The sequence below is a fragment of the Artemia franciscana genome, chromosome 4 (assembly GCF_032884065.1).
Source record: "Artemia franciscana chromosome 4, ASM3288406v1, whole genome shotgun sequence".
Classification (NCBI taxonomy): Eukaryota; Metazoa; Arthropoda; class Branchiopoda; order Anostraca; family Artemiidae; genus Artemia; species Artemia franciscana.
The window spans coordinates 10,394,417-10,414,976 of record NC_088866.1 but is presented as its reverse complement, the minus strand read 5'-3'; the positions used below and the strand labels follow the sequence as shown (position 1 = coordinate 10,414,976).

General features: G+C 35.2%; 1 protein-coding gene across 1 annotated transcript in view; it reads left to right on the top strand.

Moving 5' to 3' along the window:
• Positions 1–20,560, top strand: part of LOC136025975 (kinesin-like protein KIF12) — a 114,410-nt gene that overhangs the window by 27,812 nt on the left and 66,038 nt on the right. Inside the window, exon 3 of the mRNA XM_065702100.1 lies at positions 5,695–5,898. Within this exon, the coding sequence (XP_065558172.1) occupies positions 5,695–5,898 (204 nt within the window). The remainder of the gene's footprint in view (positions 1–5,694; positions 5,899–20,560) is intronic.

Genomic DNA, 20,560 nt, shown 5'->3' with positions numbered 1-20,560 from the left:
AAATGACACCATCAGATTCAGCGTATCAGAGAACCCTACTGTAGATGTTTTAAAGTCCTATCTACAAAAATGTGGAATTTTGTATTTTTTGCCAAAAGACAAATCACGGGTGCGTGTTTATTTGTTTTTTTTTTTTTTTTTTTTTTTTTTTTTTTTTTTTTTTTTTTTTTTTTTTTTTTTCCCAGGGATCATCGTATCGACCAAGTGGTCCCAAAATGTCGCAAGAGGGCTCATTCTAGCGGAAATGAAAAGTTCTAGTGCCCTTTTTAAGTGACCAAAATATTTGGAGGGCATCTAGGCCCCCTCCCACGCTTATTTTTTTCTCAAAGTCAACGGATCAAAATTTTGAGATAGCCATTTTGTTCAGCATAGTCGAAAACCATAATAACTATGTCTTTGGGGATGACTTACTCCCCCACAATCACTGGGGGAGGGGCTGCAAGTTACAAACTTTGACCAGTGTTTACATATAGTAATGGTTATTGGGAAGTGTACAGACGTTTTCAGGGGGATTTTATTTTGTTTGGGAGTGGGGCTGAGGGGAGGGGGCAATGTTGGAGGATCTTTCCTTGGAGGAATCTGTCATGGGGGAAGAAAAATTCAATGCAAAGAGCGCAGGATTTTCTAGCATTACTATAAGAAAACAATGAAAAATAAACATGAAAACGTTTTTTCAAATGAAAGGAAGGAGCAGCATTGAAACTTAAAACGAACAGAGATTATTACGCATATGAGGGGTTCTAAAAATACTTTAGCATAAAGAACGAGGTATTTAGGAGGAGATAAATACCTCGCTCTTTATGCTAAAGTATTTTTAGTAATTTCAACTATTTATTCTACGGCCTTTCTGATGCAGGGGTCATTCTTAAAGAATTGGGACAAAACTTAAGATTTAGTGTAAAGAGCGAGGTATTAACGAGGGTACAAACCCCCTCGTATACATAATAAAAATATAAGATTATGAAAGTTTGTTACGTAAGTTAGTTCTTAAGTTACGTATATTTTTTACTAATAAAAATGTTTGTTAAAAATTAAAAGTTCTAGTTGCCTTTTTAAGTAACCGAAAAATTGGAGGGCAACTAGGCCTCCTTCTCCACCCCTTATTTCTCAAAATCATCTGATCAAAACTAAGAGAAAGCCATTTAGGCAAAAAAAAGAATTAATATACAAATTTCATTTTAATAATTTATGCGCGGAGAGCCAAAACCAAACATGCATTAATTCAAAAACATTCAGAAATTAAATATAAAAAAAACTAATTTTTTTAGCTGAAAGTAAGGAGCGACATTAAAACTTAAAACGAACTAGAAATTACTCCGTATATGATGGATGGATGGAGGACAGATGGGTTGTCCCCTCCGCAATCCCTCGCTCTTTACGCTAAAGTTTGACTCTTTGCCACAATTCTACTTTTTTAAAACAATTAAAAGCTTTAGCGTAAAGAGCGAGGGATTGCGGAGGGGACAACCCATTTCATATACGGAGTAATTTCTGTTCGTTTTAAGTTTTAATGTCGCTCCTTACTTTCAGCTAAAAAAATTCGTTTTTTTTATTTAATTACAATCAAGAACGAACTTTAGCCTATACTAATTGAAATCTTGGATATGAAATTATTAATAACACACACATTATGAACAATACACACAACACACACATTAACAAACACACACCTTATGAACAATATGAATTATAAGACAAACTTGGAGTATGTATTGGTAGAAGTTAAACATTGAGCTGAAACTAAAGCCGTTTATTTGCAGTGACTCTATTTCAGCAATCTACGAAGGTAGTGATGTCCACTCCGTAAACCCACGGGAAATCAGTCCCCAAAAAAAGCTTTTGCAGGTAAAAAAGGAATGATTAAAATTTTAATGGTTTCCATCGTACATTAGAAATAAAGACATCAAAATGGCTCATGCAGAAGCAACAAATATTCTGTTACGGAAAAATGTCTTGAGTTAACATTTATCCCTTCCCATAGACTGGGAATAAATGCCCAAACCTCTGACCAAGAAGCACTCATTCATCCACCATACAGGTATTCAATAAATAATAAGATAATAAGAGATGACCACGTCCCATAGTAAAAAATAAAATAGCAAATAACTTTTAAAAACAGTGTCACATGGAAACACAAAGTATCAAACAGTTCGCGGTAACGAACTGTAGTAAGGAGCGACCCGGCTCAATAGTAACCAAAACTCTAAAAAATGAAATTTTGATACCAATACCTACATCAAAAGAATCGCATTTTAATGCTGATTTTAAATATATAAGTTTCATCAAGTTTAGTCTTACCCATCAAAAGTTACGAGCCTGAGAAAATTTGTGTTATTTTAGAAAATATGGGGAAACGCCCCTTAGAAGTCATAGAATCTTAAACCATCAGATTTTTACTGTTTTAAAAAGAAGAATTGAGAGACAGAGTCAAACTTTCGCGTAAAGAGCGGGGCGTTGATGAGGAAGCAGCCTCTTTCATATACGAAGTAATTTCTGTTCGTTTTAAGTTTTAATGTCGCTCCTTACTTTCAGTTAAAAAAACTTGTTTTTTTATTTCATACTATTAAAACTCCCTTGTCCGATACTCCTAAATCTTTAGCTAAGGACTTTTCTCCTTAGCTAACTGGGAAATGTAAAATTATAGAGTGCTCTTTAATGGCTCATTTTAAAGGAAATTGCTACATCTCGTGCCTTTTTTAATTAAAAAAAGTTTTAAAAACAGAATCAATTTTATATTCTAGTAGCAAATATCATGAACATCAACTTGTAAAGGAAGATCAAAATAGTATTTTTAACGCAATAATAGTATTTATAAAAGCATGTAGATATAGTTATATAAGATGCAGTAATTCTTTTTTCAAGTAAAAGACCCTTCATATCTTTGCAAGAATTAAGGCTGCTTCACAACACCACAATAAATCCTAAATTAATAGCTATTTAAAAGAGGAGATCAATTCCAGTAGCCCTTTATTATGAAAACTGCATGAATAATTTCAGTGCTAATCGTCTTAGTATCAGGAAAGTTGATTAGAGAAAATGAGTTCTTGTTGGGAAAGTTAAGAATACAACTCTATTCAGTGAGTATTTTGAAGAGGAGATTCCAGCAATAAATTTTAGTTTTTCAATATTAATTCAAAATAGGGGGGGGGGAATACTGGAAGAAAATTTTTACTCGGCTGTTAAGAATTGAAATACAAAAAAAGTGTTTTTTGAGGCATTTTTATAGCATTTTCTTTTATAGCTGGAAGAATGTGCCAATTTTGTAAGTTACATATTAGCTCATCCCTTAAATAGGATACTGCGGGGGAGGGAGTCATGTAAGAAAATGTTGGGTGCTGAGCTAAGAGCGAAGCTTTGCCTTTTAGTAATGAATGTTAATCATTTGAAAAAAAAAATATGATTGTTCTGTTTAAGAATTAAGACCACAATTTTGAAAGTAGTATGTAAGTAGTTTGATTGTGTGACATATTTGCTACATTTAATGAGCATAAGTTTATAAGCTTTGGTTGAATATTTAAGTCTTGTTGGAAAAATTCACTATAGAAATTTTAAAAAATGGGTATGGAAATTTTGAAAATAAATTTGACATACCGTAAAGCGTCACATGGATTTACTGGAAATCAGCTAAGCTATGATGACTATTGTTTTCATATTGACAATTTATCAGTTCCATTCAAGAACATTTTCCCGAGCTGATCAATTATTTTAAGGACTTCTTTCCGGATAATCATTCGAATAATATGTGGATTAAAAATGCTTTCCCTGTGGATTAAAGCTATCATCTTCTGTTAAATTTGCAAAGGAAGAAATTTTCAGATATAATAATAATCTGAACCAACTAAGGAAACTGAGTGAACTGAGTAAAATGAAGCTGATAATTTAATTAATATTTTCTACGGCACCAACCTAAAAGTGTTTGAGCTAAAAATTAATATTAGCTATGCTACCAAATCAAAAGGAGTATGCAAAAAGTAACTGAAAAAGTAAGTGAAAAAGTAACGCGATTTTTAATGCTTTGTGTTATAACATATGCATGTGAAGCTGGATAAACGTGAAACATGCACTTAGTTCAGAGCCATGGACAAAATTATTTGACTGATAGCAAGGGATGGGAAAAACAAAAAATTTTTAGAGCGAGTTAAATTAAGAAAATTTAAGGCCAGAGGCCAGACACTTATACTTTCTTACATATTTTTGGGAAAAATAGGAGGAGAAATATGCAAACTAAGCTTAGAATATTGGGATCCATGGTCACTAAAGTGGTAAGGGATGCTTTTGAATCATGACTACTTCGAAAGGCTAATGATGGTTTTATTAATTGTTTTCTAGAGGAACTCTCTAAGGATGGAGGGGATAGCCACCTTCATCCTTTGACAACTGAGGGAGTATACAGAGAGGGCAGCCCCCTCATATACAGAGTAGTTTTTGTTTGTTTTAAGTTTTATTGTGGTTCTGGATTTTCGATTGGAAAAACCTTGTTTTTTAATAGATCAAATAATAAATTGGCCACTAGATTTGGTGCGATGATTCTTTCTTGGTCTATAATGAAAATAAGGTCAAGACGGGTAGGCTATATCTTATGAATGAAGGATGACATATTTCCAGAGATGGTTTTTTTGCCACCCATCTGGGGCAGAAGTAAAAGTTGGTCTTCTTGGAATAGGCTAGAAATAGGTCATAAGGAACGATTTAAAGGAAATTCAAACTTTATTTGAGTATGACAAACGAAAGTTCACGTAGATCAGAGTTGAGGATGAGGGTTTGCAGCTCTGTTGGCCTCAGGCTGCTAGGTACTACATTGAGTAGTAGTAGTAGCAGTAACCACGATTTCTGTTAAGAAAAGTGTTCTATAAAGATTTGATTGCTTTTCATAATCTTGGTAATAAAAATGTCAGACCTCAAACCATGTCGCAATAAAAAAAAATAGAAAACACGAACGTAGGGTATAATTTCATTTTAATTTTGAGAGAAGAAAAAGTTTTGAGTTGTTTGGAGATTGACTAAAAAAAGCTTTGTTTTTCATACTATAGGAAGCTAATACGCTTCCCATTAAATCTAAAAAGTATATATCAGGAAAGAATAATATTTATATTGGAATTCAGAGCAGGGTTTTCTTCCAGGTACTGTTTTTCCTACTTCATGGAAGTTTTAAAGGTTTTATTTTCTTTTGGCATGTGAGCACTCTAAAGCTCATTGTATAGCCCCCTCTTTATCTATATCCTTCTCTATCTCATTCTTCTTACTCCCCGTAGCTGTTTCTCTCTCTCTCTCTCTCTCTCTCTCTTTTTTTTGATCTTACTTTCTTTCTCCATGTCCCCTTTATTTTTCTATTTATTCTTTAGCCTTGATTTTTTCAATTGTGGTGATCGTGCTTAGAAAACTATGTATTAAAGCCCTGCTTTATTTTCAGTATATCAGCGTGCTATCAATAATTAAAGAAAAATATGTGTATATTCTAGTTCATATATAATTGTATAAGTAAAATACGTGAAACATACCCTTAGGTAAAAGGTACCAAAGAAAATATTACTAAAAACTTCACGTTCAGCTCCATTTTGACGCCTGAAGTATCCCAAGCAGACGTCTTTGAACAATCTGGCGCTAAGGATTTGATTAAAAAATATTTTGAAAAATATGTGTATATTCTAGTTCATATATAATTGTATAAGTAAAATACGTGAAACATACCCTTAGGTAAAAGGTACCAAAGAAAACATTACTAAAAACTTCACGTTCAGCTCCATTTTGACGCCTGAAGTATCCCAAGCAGACGTCTTTGAACAATCTGGCGTTAAGGATTTGATTGACAAAGCTGTTCAAGGATTTTCTTCTACCATATTCTGCTACGGCCAAACAGGGTCTGGAAAGACACACACTCTCACAGGACCTCCTCATTTGGTAAGTTTATTTTCCAAATTATTTAATTTTCTTAAATTGCATACCAGAAAGATGTAAAAACTCTTTAAGACTTAATGGGTATTAGAACCGAAGGATAACAAAACGAAGAATGTGATTTTGAACGAAATTTAACGAAAACGATACACAACAAGATCTGTGATTAGAAGATATACAACAACAAGTATAAGAAGGAATCATAAATTCAAATAACGCAGAAGGAAATCTACCGTTAGAAGACAAGCAATAGTGAGAATTGAACCGAATCATAAAGCAGAAATGACATGCAACAAAATCCACGGCTGAAGAATGCAATACCAAGAATCGTAAAGTGTCCCAGGTGAAAACTAATCCTCAAAACAGTGTGCCTCTGTGAAGTATAAATGGGAAGAAGGAGTAGAACCCTCGCAAAAATTTATTAATACAATTGAAATTGCTGCTTTGCCACCTCATTGCTCAAAACTAATGAATAGCACGATAACTACGCTACTGGGGCCAAGCTGATAAATCAGTTTTCTTTTACCTATGACGTCATGTGACATTATGCAAGATTAGATATGAATCCATCTAAAGTGAAAGGCATGGAAAAATGTAAGAGGTAATCAAACAGTTCGTGGTAACGAACTGTAGTAAGGAGCGACCCGGCTCAATAGTAACCAAAACTCTAAAAAATGGAATTTTGATACCAATAGCTATATCAAAAGAATTGCATTTTAATGCTGGTTTTAAATATATAAGTTTCATCAAGTTTAGTCTTACCCATCAAAAGTTACGAGCCTGAGAAAATTTGCGTTATTTTAGAAAATAGGGGGAAATACCCCCTAAAAGTCATAGAATCTTAACGAAAATCACACCATCAGATTCAGCGTATCAGAGAACCCTATTGTAGAAGTTTCGAGCTCCTATCTACAAAAATGTGGAATTTTGCATTTTTTGCCAGAAGGCAGATTACGGATGCGTGTTTATTTGTTTTTTTTTTTTTTTGTTTTTTTTTTCCACGGGTGATCGTATCGACCCAGTTGTCCTAGAATGTTGCAAGAGGGCTCATTCTAACGGAAATGAAAAGTTCTAGTGCCCTTTTTAAGTGACCAAAAAAATTGGAGGGCACCTAGGCCCCCTCCCACGCTAATTATTTTCCCAAATTCAACGGATCAAAATTCTGAGAAAGCCATTTTATTCAGCGTAGTCGAAAAACCTTATAACTATGTCTTTGGGGACGACTTACTCCCCCACAGTCTCCGTGGGAGGGGCAACAAGTTACAAACTTTGACCTGTGCTTACATATAGTAATGGTTATTGGAAAGTATACAGTCGTTTCCAGGAGGATTTTTTTTGGTTGGGGGGAGGGGTTGAGAAGAGGGGAATATGCTGGGGGAACTTTCCATCGAGAATTTGTCATGGGAGAAGAAAACTTCCATGAAGGGAGAGCAGGATTTACTAGCATTATTTAAAAAAAAAATAAAAAAAAAATGTGAAAAAGATTTTTCAGCTGGAAGTAAGGAACAGCAATAAAACTTAAAAACAAACAGAAATTATTACCCATATGAGGGGCTCACCTCCTTATAATACCTAGCTCTTTACGCTAAAGTATTTTTAGTAATTTCAACTATTTATTCTACGGCTTTTGTGATTCAGGGGTCATTCTTAATGAATTGGGATAAAATTTAAGCTTTAGTGAAAGAGCGAGGTACTGACGATGGGGCGAATCCCCTCATATATGTAATAAAAACATGAGAATACAAAAGTTCTTTACGTAAGCTAATTTATAGTTACGTAAATCTTTTACCAATAAAAAGATTCGTAAAAAATTAAAAGTTCTAGTTGCCTTTTTAATTAACCAAAAAATCGGAGGGCAACTAGGCTTCGCCCCCGCTCTTTTTTTCTCAAAATCATTCGATCAAAATTACGAGAAAGCCATTTAGCCCCCCCCCCCCAAAAAAAAATATGCAAATTTCGTTTTGATTATTTTTCTGCGGAGAGCCAAAATCAAAACATGCATTGATTCAAAAACGTTCAGAAATTAAATAAAAAAAACGAGTTTTTAACTGAAAGTAAGGAGCGACATTAAAACTTAAAACGCACAGAAATTACTTCGTATATGAAAGAGGCTGCTTCCTCATCAACGCCCCGCTCTTTACGCTAAAGTTTTTTACTTTTTTAAAAAGAAGAATTGAGAGAAAGAGTCAAACTTTAGCGTAAAGAAAGGGGCGCTGATGAGGAAGCAGCCTCTTTCATATACGAAGTAATTTCTGTGCGTTTTAAGTTTTAATGTCGCTCCTTACTTTCAGTTAAAAAACTCGTTTTTTTTTATTTAATCTTTATATATGACGAAATAAAAATAAGTTGTCTATATATATATATATATATATATATATATATATATATATATATATATATATATATATATATATATATATATATATATATATATATATATATATATATATATATATATATATATATATATATATATATATATATATATATATATATATATATATATATATATATATAGGAGCTGTTGGGGGGGGGGCTTCGCCCCCCCCCCCCCCCCAACACCTAGCTGGTGGGGGTGCTTCGTGCCCCCCCAGCCCCCCCCCCGCGCGCGTAAGTCGTTACGCGCCATATTAGTTAAACGCCATTGTAGTTGTGTCCCTGTGTCCCACCTGTGATATATATATATATATATATATATATATATATATATATATATATATATATATATATATATATATATATATATATATATATATATATATATATATATATATATATATATATTTAACTACATAAAACTTGCGAATATACATCATTCTTCGCTGTCCCATTGTCTGTACATATAAATAGATTGTCAGGTTTACCGACTCTTGAATATGCAACATATAATTGTGCATGGGAAACAATCCGTATTCAGATCTATACCTCATGATTCTAATGATTGCCCTTAAACTTCGTTGATGGTGATTGCTAATCGACCATTCCCTGTGTTGCCGTCGTCATTTATATATCCCCCTGTGCCCCCCGGCGTCCCCGTTGTAGTTGTGTCCCTGTATCCCGGTCGTCATTTATATTCCCTGTGTCCCGGTCGTCATTTGTGTCCCGGTGTCCCAGTCTGTAATTTCTCTTTGAGTGTCCCGGTCGTCATTTATATTCCTTGTGTCCCGGTGTCCCGGTCGTCATTTGTGTCCCGGTGTCCCAGTCTGTATGTACATTCATTTTTGAATTGGTCTTTTTTTTAGTTTTTAGTTTTTTACCTTTTTTTATTTTTTTTAGTTATACCTCATGATTCTAATGATTGTCCTTGAGCTTTGTTGATGGTGATTGCTGTGTCCGATCTGTGTCCCACTGTCTTGTGGAATTTTACAAGACAGTGGGAAACAAAATAGAATGAATATTTCAGCCCTATGTCCAAGGGCTGTCATCAGTGAGACATAAATATATAAGAAGGAATAACTTGCAACAGGGTAGAACCAATAAGACTAAAATATAAAAAAATTCAAAACAGTCCCAGCATCCTTACCTCAGCGAATTTTAACCAGGACTGATAAATAAAGGGTGATGAAACGAGGCAATTCATTGAAATGAAAGAGAAGGAATTAAAAACCAGTTTTAATGCCAATATCGCTTTTTTGGCTGCTGATCTCATAAGTCTATTGACAGGTTCTGTGTTAATATATATTTTTTTTTTTATAATATCTCGTAAGGTCGTTTTTTAATTAAATTTGTGTATAGAGGATTTAGTGAATATTGTCCCAAGTTCCTATTTAAGAAAATATTATTATTAGTCTTAAGTCTGATTTTAATTGCTTCTCCAACTACTTGCTTTATGCCTAGGTCATTGCTCATATGGGCGGATAGTTCAAAAAGTATTTTGGGGATAGGATTTTCAAACACATGGCAACTTAAAGCAGTATCAAAAAGAAACAGAAGTAATTTTAGACTTTAGAGCTTATGCTGTTGAAGACGTTTCTAGAAATTCTGGTGAATTTTCCCTACATAGAATTTGCCACAGTCGTATGGTCTTTGATGGACAGCTCTTTGGCGAGTAACTAGAGTTTTATTTTTACCAGAATTTATGAGATTTATGACTTTCAAATTATTGGTAAATACAACATACAGATTATTTTGTGTGCATACTTTTTAAAGATTCCTAGTGATTTTTGGGATATATGGGAGGTAAATTATGTTTCGGGGCTTATCGGGATTATCGCATGGTAAATTTTCGTTGATTTTACGGGAGTATCTTTTCAGTATATGGTTTATTGTATTATTAATAAATAAAAGAGGATAATCATTTCTAAAAAGTATGTCCCTGATAAAGTCTAGTTCTGCTGTGATGTAGGGATCAGAACAAATTTTTAGGGTAAGACCGACGAGAGAGATTACGACAGTTCTTTCAACTTTAGTTCTAACCACATATTACTCTGTTCTTCATTTTGTTTTTGATTCGTTCTGATCCTTGTTGTTGTATATCTTGCATTCACATATTTCTTTTTCCTTAGCTTTTGGGCTTGATTAAATAAAAAAAGCAAGTTTTTTGAAATGAAAGTAAGGAGCGACATTAAAACTTAAAACTAACAGAAACTACTCTGTGTATGAAAGAGGCTTTTCCTCCTCGACACCCCGCTCTTTACGCAAAAGTTTTTTTATTGTTTTAAAAAGTAGAGTTACGAGAAATAATCAAACTTTAGTGCAAGGAGCGGGGTGTCGAGGAGGAAAAGCCCCTTTCATATAAGGAGTAATTTCTGTTCGTTTTAAGTTCTAATGTCGTTCCTTACTTTCATTTCAAAAAACTTATTTTTTTTATTTAATTTCTGAAAGTTTTTGAATTAATGCATAGTCTGATTTTGGCTCTCTGTACATAAATTATTAAAATGAAATGTGCATAATAATTCTTTTTTTGACTAAATGGCTTTCTCTTAGTTTTGATCAGACGATTTTGAGAAATAAGGGGTGGAGAAGGTGGCCTAGTTGCCCTCCAATTTTTCGGTTGTTTAAAAAGACAACTAGAACTTTTAATTTTTAACTAACGTTTTTATTAGTAAAAAAAATTTACGTAACTTAAGAATTAACTTACGTAACAAACTTTTATATTCTTATATTTTTGATTACATATATGAGGGGGTTTGACCCCTCGTTAACACCTCGCTCTTCACACTAAATCTTAAGTTTTGTCCCAATTCTTTAAGAATGATACCGGAATCAGAAAGACCGTAGAATAAATAATTGAAACTACTAAAAATAATTTAGCATAAAGATCGAAGTATTTATCTCCTCCTAAATACCTCGCTCTTTAAGCTAAATTATTTTTAGAACCCCTCATATATGTAATAATCTCTGTTCGTTTTAAGTTCTAATGATTCTCCTTACTTTCAATTGAAAAAAGTCTTTTTCATGTTTACATTTTCATTGTTTTTTTTTTAAATAGTAATGCTAGAAAATCCTGCGCCCTTTTCATTGAATTTCTCTTCCCCCATAAAATATTCCTCCAAGGAAAGATCCTCCCACATAGCCCCCTTCCCTGAACCCCACACCCAAACCAAAAACAATCCCCCTGAAAACGTCGATACACTTCCCAATAACCATCACTGTATGTAAACATTGGTCAGAGTTTGTAACTTGCAGCCCCTCCCCCAGGGACTGTGGGGGGGGGGAAGTCATCCCGAAAGACATAGTTATTATAACTTTTGGCTATGCAGAACAAAAAGGCTATCTCAAAATTTTGATCCAATGACTTTGGGAAAAATGAGCGTGGGAGGGGGCCTAGGTGCCCTCCATTTTTTTGGTCACTTAAAAAGGGCACTAGAACTTTTCATTTCCGTTAGAATCAGCCCTCTTGCAACACTCTCGGACCACTTGGTCGATACGATGACCCGTGGGAAAAAAAAAACAAATAAACGCGCACCATTTGTCTTCTGGCAAAAATTACGAAATCCCACATTTTTGTAGATTGGACCTTGAAATTTTTCTATAGGGCTCTCTGATACGCTAAATGCCATGGTGTGGTTTATTTTACGATCCTATGACTCTTAGGGGTGTTTCCCACTATTTTCCAAAATAAGGCAAATTTTCTCAGGCTCATGACTTTTGAAGAAAAAGACTAAATTTGATGAAACTTATATATTTAAAATCAGCATAAAAATCCGATTCTTTTGATATATATTTTAGCATCGAAATTCCGCTTTTTAGAGTTTCGTTTACAATTGAGCCGGGTCGCTCCTTACTACATTTCGTTACCACGAACTGTTTGACTCGTCGTTATTCCCGCTGTTGCTTATCTTCTAACCACATATTATTTTTTCTTTTCCTTCGTTGTTCAATCGTTGTAATTTTCGTTGTTGCATGTATTCTATCCGTGTATTTCAGGTTTTCGTCGTTTTTGTTTATTGTTACTTCAGAAACTTTTTCCAATGCTCCTTGCCTTAGTTGCTCGGTTTTGAGGAGTGGTATCCTGCAAGGAGTTCGTAGACTAGTAAGAGACACAGTATTTACACTATATCTATATATATAAAAATAAGTTGTCTGTCCGTTATGCCAGATTATATCTTATCTATATATAAAAATGAAACTAAACTGAAAAGCAAACTGAAACTAAAAATGTAGAAACTGGGAATTGCATAAATATTTCTATATATTTTGACAATAGATTAAAGTAATTCGAAAACCTTATAACAGATATTTATCATTTTGAGGTTTATTATAAATTGTTGAGAGTTAGCATGCTTGGCACGTAAAATTTTTTCTAACAGTCAATGTTAGAATGAACACTGACAAATTGAAAAACATTGAAAAAGATAAATGTTACCAAATCCTACAATGGCAGAAGAAACAGCCGAGGAAGCTGCTCAAAGAGTCGATGCCAAAAGGCTTGCGGCTAAAGAACGCAAAACTGCGCAGTTAGATGAAGATCAACAGGACAGCGAGAGTCAAAACGTATCAAAACTGAAAATGATAGCGATGATGATTGGGTTTGGGATTTTGACTTGGATAAGGTCATCAATGCCTACCAGATTTTAGTTAAAAAAACAAAGGTTCGGCGATATGTATTTACGTCTGAAAAATAAAGAAGAAGAAGAAAACTGAAACTAAAAATGTAAAAACTGGGAATTGCATAAATATTTCAAAATATTTTGACGATAGATTAAAGTAATTCGAAAACCTTAAAACATATACTAAAACTTTGAGGTTTATTATAAATTGTCGAGCTTTAGCATGCTTGGCACGTGAAGATTTTTCCAACTGTCAATGTTAGAATGAACAATGACCGACAGACCGACAGAATTTGCGATTGCTATATACGAAGTGCCATAAAAGGTAAAAAACCAAAAAGAAAAAAAAGCTAAAAAAACTAAAAAAGCTGCAAAACTAAAAAAACTAAAAACTAAAAAAGAAACTATATTTATATCTATTTATATATATAAAAATAAGTTGTCTGTGTGTGTTTGTGTGTCGAGTGACGTGATGTTTGTGCGTCGTGACGTCATGAAGTTAGTTGTCGTCATGTTTGTTATGACGATGACGTCATTAAAGGTATTTAAGACATTCGTTCACGGAAAAATGTTTAATTGTAAAATGACTGAAGAACCTACAATGGCAACAGCCAAGGAAGCTGCTCAAAGAGTGACCGGGACACAGGGAATATAAATGACGACCGGGAAACAGGGACTCAACTACAACGGGGACGCCAGGGGCACAGGTGGGATATATAAATGACGACCGGTACACAGGGATTGTTCGAATAGAAATTACAGACCGGGACACCGGGACACAAATGACGACCGGGACACCGGGACACAGGGAATATAAATGACGACCGGGACACTCATAGAGAGATCACAAACTGGGACACCGGGACTCAAATGACGACCGGGACAAAGGGAATATAAATGACGACCGGGACACATCATTAGAATAAAAAGGTATAGATCTGAATACGGATTGTTTTTCCCATAGACAATTATATGTTGCATGTTCAAGAGTCAGTAACCCTGACAATCTATTTATATGCACAGACAATGGGACAGCGAAGAATGTTGTATATTCGCATGTTTTACGTAGTTAAAACATATATTTATATCTATCCCTATTCACAGGCGGGAGACAGGGACACAACTAAAATGGCGCGTAACTAATATGGCGCGTAACGACTTACGCGCGCGGGGGGGCTTGGGGGGCGCGAAATGCCACCCCAACAGCTAGTATATATATATATATATATATATATATATATATATATGTATATATATATATCTATCTATCTATCTATATATATAAAAATAAGTTGTCTGTCTTTGTGTCTGTCTGTGGATCAGGTGACGTCATGTTTCTGCGTTGACTGACGTCATGAAATTAGTTGTCGTCATTTTTGCTTTGACGGTGACGTCATTCAAGATATTTAAGACATATGTTCACGTAGAAATCTATTAATGTTTAAGTTTACAATGACTGATGAACTTACCATGGCAAAAGCCGATGAAGATGCTCAAAGAGTCTATGCCAAAAAACTTGCTGCTGATAGAGAAAGTCAGAAAAGAAAGCGTGCCGAGGAACTACCAGAGCAACGCGAAAGCAGACTTGCTGCTAAAAGAGAAAGTGAAAAAAGAAGGTGTGCCGAGGAATCAAAAGAACAGCAAGGAAACAGGCTTGAGGCTGATAGAGAAAGAAAGAACAGAAAGCGTGCCGAGGAATCAAAAGAATAGCAAGGAAACAGGCTTGAGGCTGATAGAGAAAGAAAGAACAGAAAGCGTGCCGAGGAACTACCTGAGCAACGTGGAAGCAGACTTGCTGCTAAAAGAGAAAGTGAAAAAAGAAGGTGTGCCGAGGAATTACAAGAACAGCAAGAAATCAGGCTTGCTGCTGATAGAGAAAGTAAGAAAAGAAAGCGTGCCGAGGAATCACAAGAACAGCAAGAAATCAGGCTTGCTGCTGATAGAGAAAGTAAGAAAAGAAAGCGTGCCGAGGAATTCGAGCAACCTGAAAGTTATCGCCTGGCATTCAGGTACAACCCAGTCGATGATTATAGCTTGAGTAGATGCGTTCAAATCGGGACAATGTCTAAAATTTGTCCCTATTGCAAGGCCTTGAAATTCAATGGTGAAACAATGGGAATGTGTTGCGCCTCAGGAAAAGTTAAACTTCCTCTATTTGCTGCACCACCAGAGCCATTGAAGACTTTCCTTACTGGAACTACGTCAGAATCTAAGCGTTTTTTGTCAAAAATCAGAAAATACAACTCATGTTTCCAAATGACGTCGTTTGGAGCCCAAATCGAAAATCCAGATCAATTTATGTCTACTTTCAAAGTAAAAGGGCAAATTTATCATAGAGCAGGGTCCCTTCTACCATTCTCAGGCGAGAATCATAAATTTTTACAATTTTACTTCATCAGTGATAGAAATTCTGAATTGAATGCACGTTGCGAATTTTCTCCCAACGTTGAAAGGACAATCGTTTCCCAATTGCAACATCTTTTCCACGAAAATAATAATTTAGTGCGTCTGTTCAAAACAAACATCGATTTGATGCCTACTGATACGCATAAAATTGTTATTTCCGCTGACAAAACGCCTCCTGACCAACATGTGCGTAGATACAATACTCAAACTATCGACGAAGTGGCAATCGTTATGGTCGGTGATCAGTTTTTACCTCGAGATATTATTCTTCATAAGCGAAACGCTCAGTTGTTAAGAATTGCTGAAACTCATCGATGCTACGATGCCCTACAATATCCTATCATTTTTTGGGATGGAGCCGACGGCTATCACTTTAATATTAAATTGATGAATCCAGCCACTAACAAAGAAATGAATAAGAAATGCAGTGCAATGCATTATTATTCCTATAGACTAATGATTCGGCAGGATGAAGAAAATTATATTTTAAAATGCCGTGAATTGTTTCACCAATTCGTCGTTGATATGTATGCTAAAATTGAATCAGAACGTTTGCTACATATCCGCCTGAATCAGACCAAGCTCCGCTCTGAACAATACATTCATTTGCGAGATGCAGTTACAAATGACGGTAATACCACAAACGTTGGAAGATTAACAATTTTACCTTCGTCATATGCTGGCAGTCCCCGTCATATGCATGAACATGCTCAAGATGCTATTGCGTATGTTCGTCTCTATGGTCGTCCAGATTTATTTATTACATTTACATGTAATCAATCTTGGGACGAGATACTGCAGCTTTTACTTCAAGGACAAACGGCGGTTCATAGGCATGACATTACGGCCCGTGTCTTCCGGCAAAAGTTGAAATCACTGATAAACTACATTGTAAAACTTGAAGTGTTTGGGTCAGTGCGGTGCTGGATGTACTCAGTGGATTGGCAAAAACGAGGTTTGCCACACGCACATATACTAATCTGGCTACATAAAAAAATTACTTCGAACGAAATTGATGATGTGATTTCTGCTAAAATACCTGATAAAAATGTCGATAAGGGGTTACATGATATTATTGTAAAAAATATGATACATGGACCTTGCGGTGCACTGAACGAAAATTCACCATGCATGGCCAAAGGAAGGTGCACAAAGCAATATCCTCTACTTTTAGTATCAAACACAATTACTGGCAATGATGGTTACCCACAATATAGAAGAAGATCTACTGAAGATGGCGGTAAAACAGCAATAATAAAGAAGCGTAACGGTACCACCATCGAATTAGATAAGATTCGCTTTGCATTAGATTCGCTTTGCAAAAATGATTCTTTTGCAAAAAAACTGCTGTATACTGAAGTGCCTTCGTATTACACGTGGAATACTAAAAATAAAGTATTTGAACGTCGAAAACAGGGTAAGTCAGTCAACGGCCAACCTACCATCTTCAAATATACCACGATAGGAAGACTCTACACCGTTCACCCCAATCAACATGAATGCTTCTTTCTACGCCTGCTTTTGGTGAATGTACTTCAGGATTTGGGAATGCCTTCACCTAACCGTATCGCTGCTGTTTCGACATGTGTAGAATTGGATCGTGAACAAAGTTACAGTACGAGTGATCTATTGTCGTATGTACAAAATAACATTTCCAAGTTAACGTCGGAACAAAAAGACATTTATGATACGATAATGCATTGTGTCGATAACAACGTTGGAGAAATTTTCTTTTTGGATGCGCCAGGAGGTACTGGTAAAACGTTTGTGATATAACTGATTCTGGCATCAATTCGATCAAAAAATGATATAGCGTTGGCAATTGCGTCGTCCGGAATAGCCGCAACATTACTGCCTGGTGGAAGAACTGCTCATTCCGCTTTGAAATTGCCTCTGAACTTGCATTCTACAGAAACTCCCACGTGCAATATTTCCAAATCATCTGGGATGGGTAAAGTATTGCAGCAATACAAACTTATTATTTGGGATGAGTGCACAATGGCACACAAAAAATCGCTCGAGGCTCTGGATCAATGCTTGAAAGATTTGCGAGGGAAGTCGAAACCCTTTGGCAGCACATTAATATTGCTTGCGGGAGATTTCAGGCAAACATTACCTATAATACCTAGATCAACTCCTGCAGACGAAATGAATGCTTGCCTGAAAAATTCTAATTTATGGGCACACGTAAAAACATTAAAATTAACTACAAATATGCGTGTCCGATTGCAAAACGATGACTCTGGTCAAACATTTTCAGATCAATTGCTGGCAATGGGAAACGGAAAGCTCCCAGTAGACTCAATTTCAGGACGTATACAACTACCTGCTGATTTCTGTAATCTAGTGACGTCCAAAAATGAATTGATTCAAAAAGTATTTCCGAATATTCAAAAAAATTATAAAAATAATAAATGGCTAAGTGAAAGAGCGATTCTCGCACCCAAAAATATAGACGTCCACGAAATCAACAATATTGTTTTGACCAAGATTCGAGACCAGGCAGTCCTTTACAAGTCAGTGGACACAGTTTTGGAACCAAATGTAGCGGTTAATTATCCATCTGAATTTTTAAATTCCGTAGATCTTTCAGGGTTTCCACCACACGCGCTACAACTAAAAATAGGCGTACAAATAATACTTTTAAGAAATATAAACCCACCAAAGCTTTGCAATGGCACTCGACTTGCCGTAAAAAAAAACAATGGAAAACCTAATAGAGGCCAAAATCTTGACAGGGCCTTTTGAGGGTGAGGCTGTTCTTATTCCTCGCATTCCCATGATTCCAACGGATCTGCCTTTTCAATTTAAAAGATTGCAATTCCCAATTCGATTAGCATTTGCAATCACCATTAACAAAGCTCAAGGTCAATCATTAGAAAAATGTGGTATAGATCTTAATACTGATTGTTTTTCCCATGGACAATTGTACGTTGCATGTTCGAGGGTCGGTAAACCTGACAATCTATTTATATGCAGCGACAATTGGACAGCGAAGAATGTTGTAGATTCGCAAGTTTTACGCAGTTAATTTGTATTTTGGAACCAAATGAAGCGGTTAATTATCCATCTGAATTTTTAAATTCCATAGATCCTTCAGGGTTTCCACCACACGTGCTACAACTAAAAATAGGCGTACCAATAATACTTTTAAGAAATATCAACCCACCAAAGCTTTGCAATGGCACGCGACTTGCCGTAAAAAAAACAATGGAAAACCTACTAGAGGCCACAATCTTGACAGGGCCTTATGAGGGTGAGGCTGTTCTTATTCCTCGCATTCCCATGATTCCAACGGATCTGCTTTTTCAATTTAAAAGATTACAATTCCCAATTCGATTAGCATTTGCAACCATCATCAACAAAGCTCAAGGGCAATCACTAGAAAAATGCGGTTTAGATCTTAATACAGATTGCTTTACCAATGTACAATTGTATGTTGCATCTTTGAGGGTCGGTAAACCTGACAATCTATTTATACGCACAGACAATGGGACAGCGAAGACTGTTGTATATTCACAAGTTTTACGTAGTTAATTTGTATTCTATCTATCTATCTATCTATCTATATAAAAACGAGTTGTGTGTATGCATGTTTGTTTGTTTGTAAAAAGAGCGTTTGCATATGACGTCATTATTAGTACATACGGCTTTGTATATGGATAGACAATGGGAAAGCCAAGAATGTTGTATATTCGCAATTTTTACGTAGTTTGAAACACATATATAAATCTATCTATATTCACAGGTGGGACACAGGGACACAACTACAATGGCGCATAACGACTTACGCGCGCGGGGGGGCTTGGGGGGGCGCGAAGCGCCCCACCAACTAGGTGTTGGGGTGGCGCGAAGCGCCACCCCAACAGCTAGTATATATATATATATATATATATATATATATATATATATATATATATATATATATATATATATATATATATATATATATATATATATATATATATATAAAACATAAAGTCCTTGTTGCAAATTTTGAAGGAGCGAGTCCTTGTATACAGGTAGGAAAAAAAAATTATTTGGACAATTATAATTACATTCAAAAAGAAAGTACAATTAAATACGTTCTGAGACCATACTGGCTATGACGTATGAAAACAAAGAAAGGGAATAAAGAATGAAAAGAGAAAAAACAAATAGGTGAAAAAACGAGGATTCTATCAGCAAGTAGCTAAATATGAAAAACAAGCAAATATTTCGACAAGGACCTCCACCAAGTCGTACAAAACTGAACAAAAAGTTGAACATTTTTTCAACTCGGGAAAGGATAAAACGGACCCTATACTAGGTAGTGGTGTCTACAGAGTCCCCTGTTCATGTGGAAAATTTTACATTGGAAGGACCCATCAACAACTAGGGGAACGATTGCAAGAACACAAAATTTCAATAGATAAGTCCTGAGATTGGAAAATAAAAATGACAACTTTGATTCAGCTCTGGCCCAGCATATATTTGAAAATCCTGCCCATTTAGTTCTTTTTGAAGAGGCAACTTTAATATCTACTGTAAATGGTCTACCGCAATCCGCAATCTTTTAAAGAGGCTATTGAGATAAAAAAAAACATATAAATAGAAATTTGGCTATAAATAGAGACACGGGAGATATTTCCTTAAGCCCAATTTATAATAATTTAATATTAAAAGACTCTATGAATACTTTCGCTCAGTCTAATTTGAGACAACCTGTCCGCATATCTAATGAAAACCGAAATTGTAGACAGGCGAAATCTGTTGCAAGGCAAAGGATACTTTTTCAATCTAATTGGTAACTTCTCTTTCATTGATTTAAACTTGGTTTTTTGTTGGTTGAGTCAGTGTCTGTCTTCCTCTCGTGTAGTTCACTTATAAAGGTTAGATTTTGCTGTTGTTTTTTTTTTCTTTGTTTTCTTTGAGCACTGAGGACGACTTGGCGGAGGTTTTTCACCTATTTGTTTTTTCTCTTTTCATTTTTTATTCCCTTTCTTTGTTTTCATACGTCAAGTAGAATTAATAAGTTCTTTTTACAGAAGCATTGTTTTGAAAAAAAAATAAATTCGAATTTAAAGTGTCGGGTTTGAGGGGACTGTTACTTTTCACTAACTTTGGGTAAAGCAATTTATGGAACTAAAAATGAAAATAATTTAAATAAGGAAATAATTATTTTTTAAATTAAAATTAAAGAGCCACGCTGAACCTTAACACGAGCAGAAAACATTACGTACAAGAAGAAGGGTCCTCTCTTCACAACCCTGTTCTTTACGCTGAAGTTG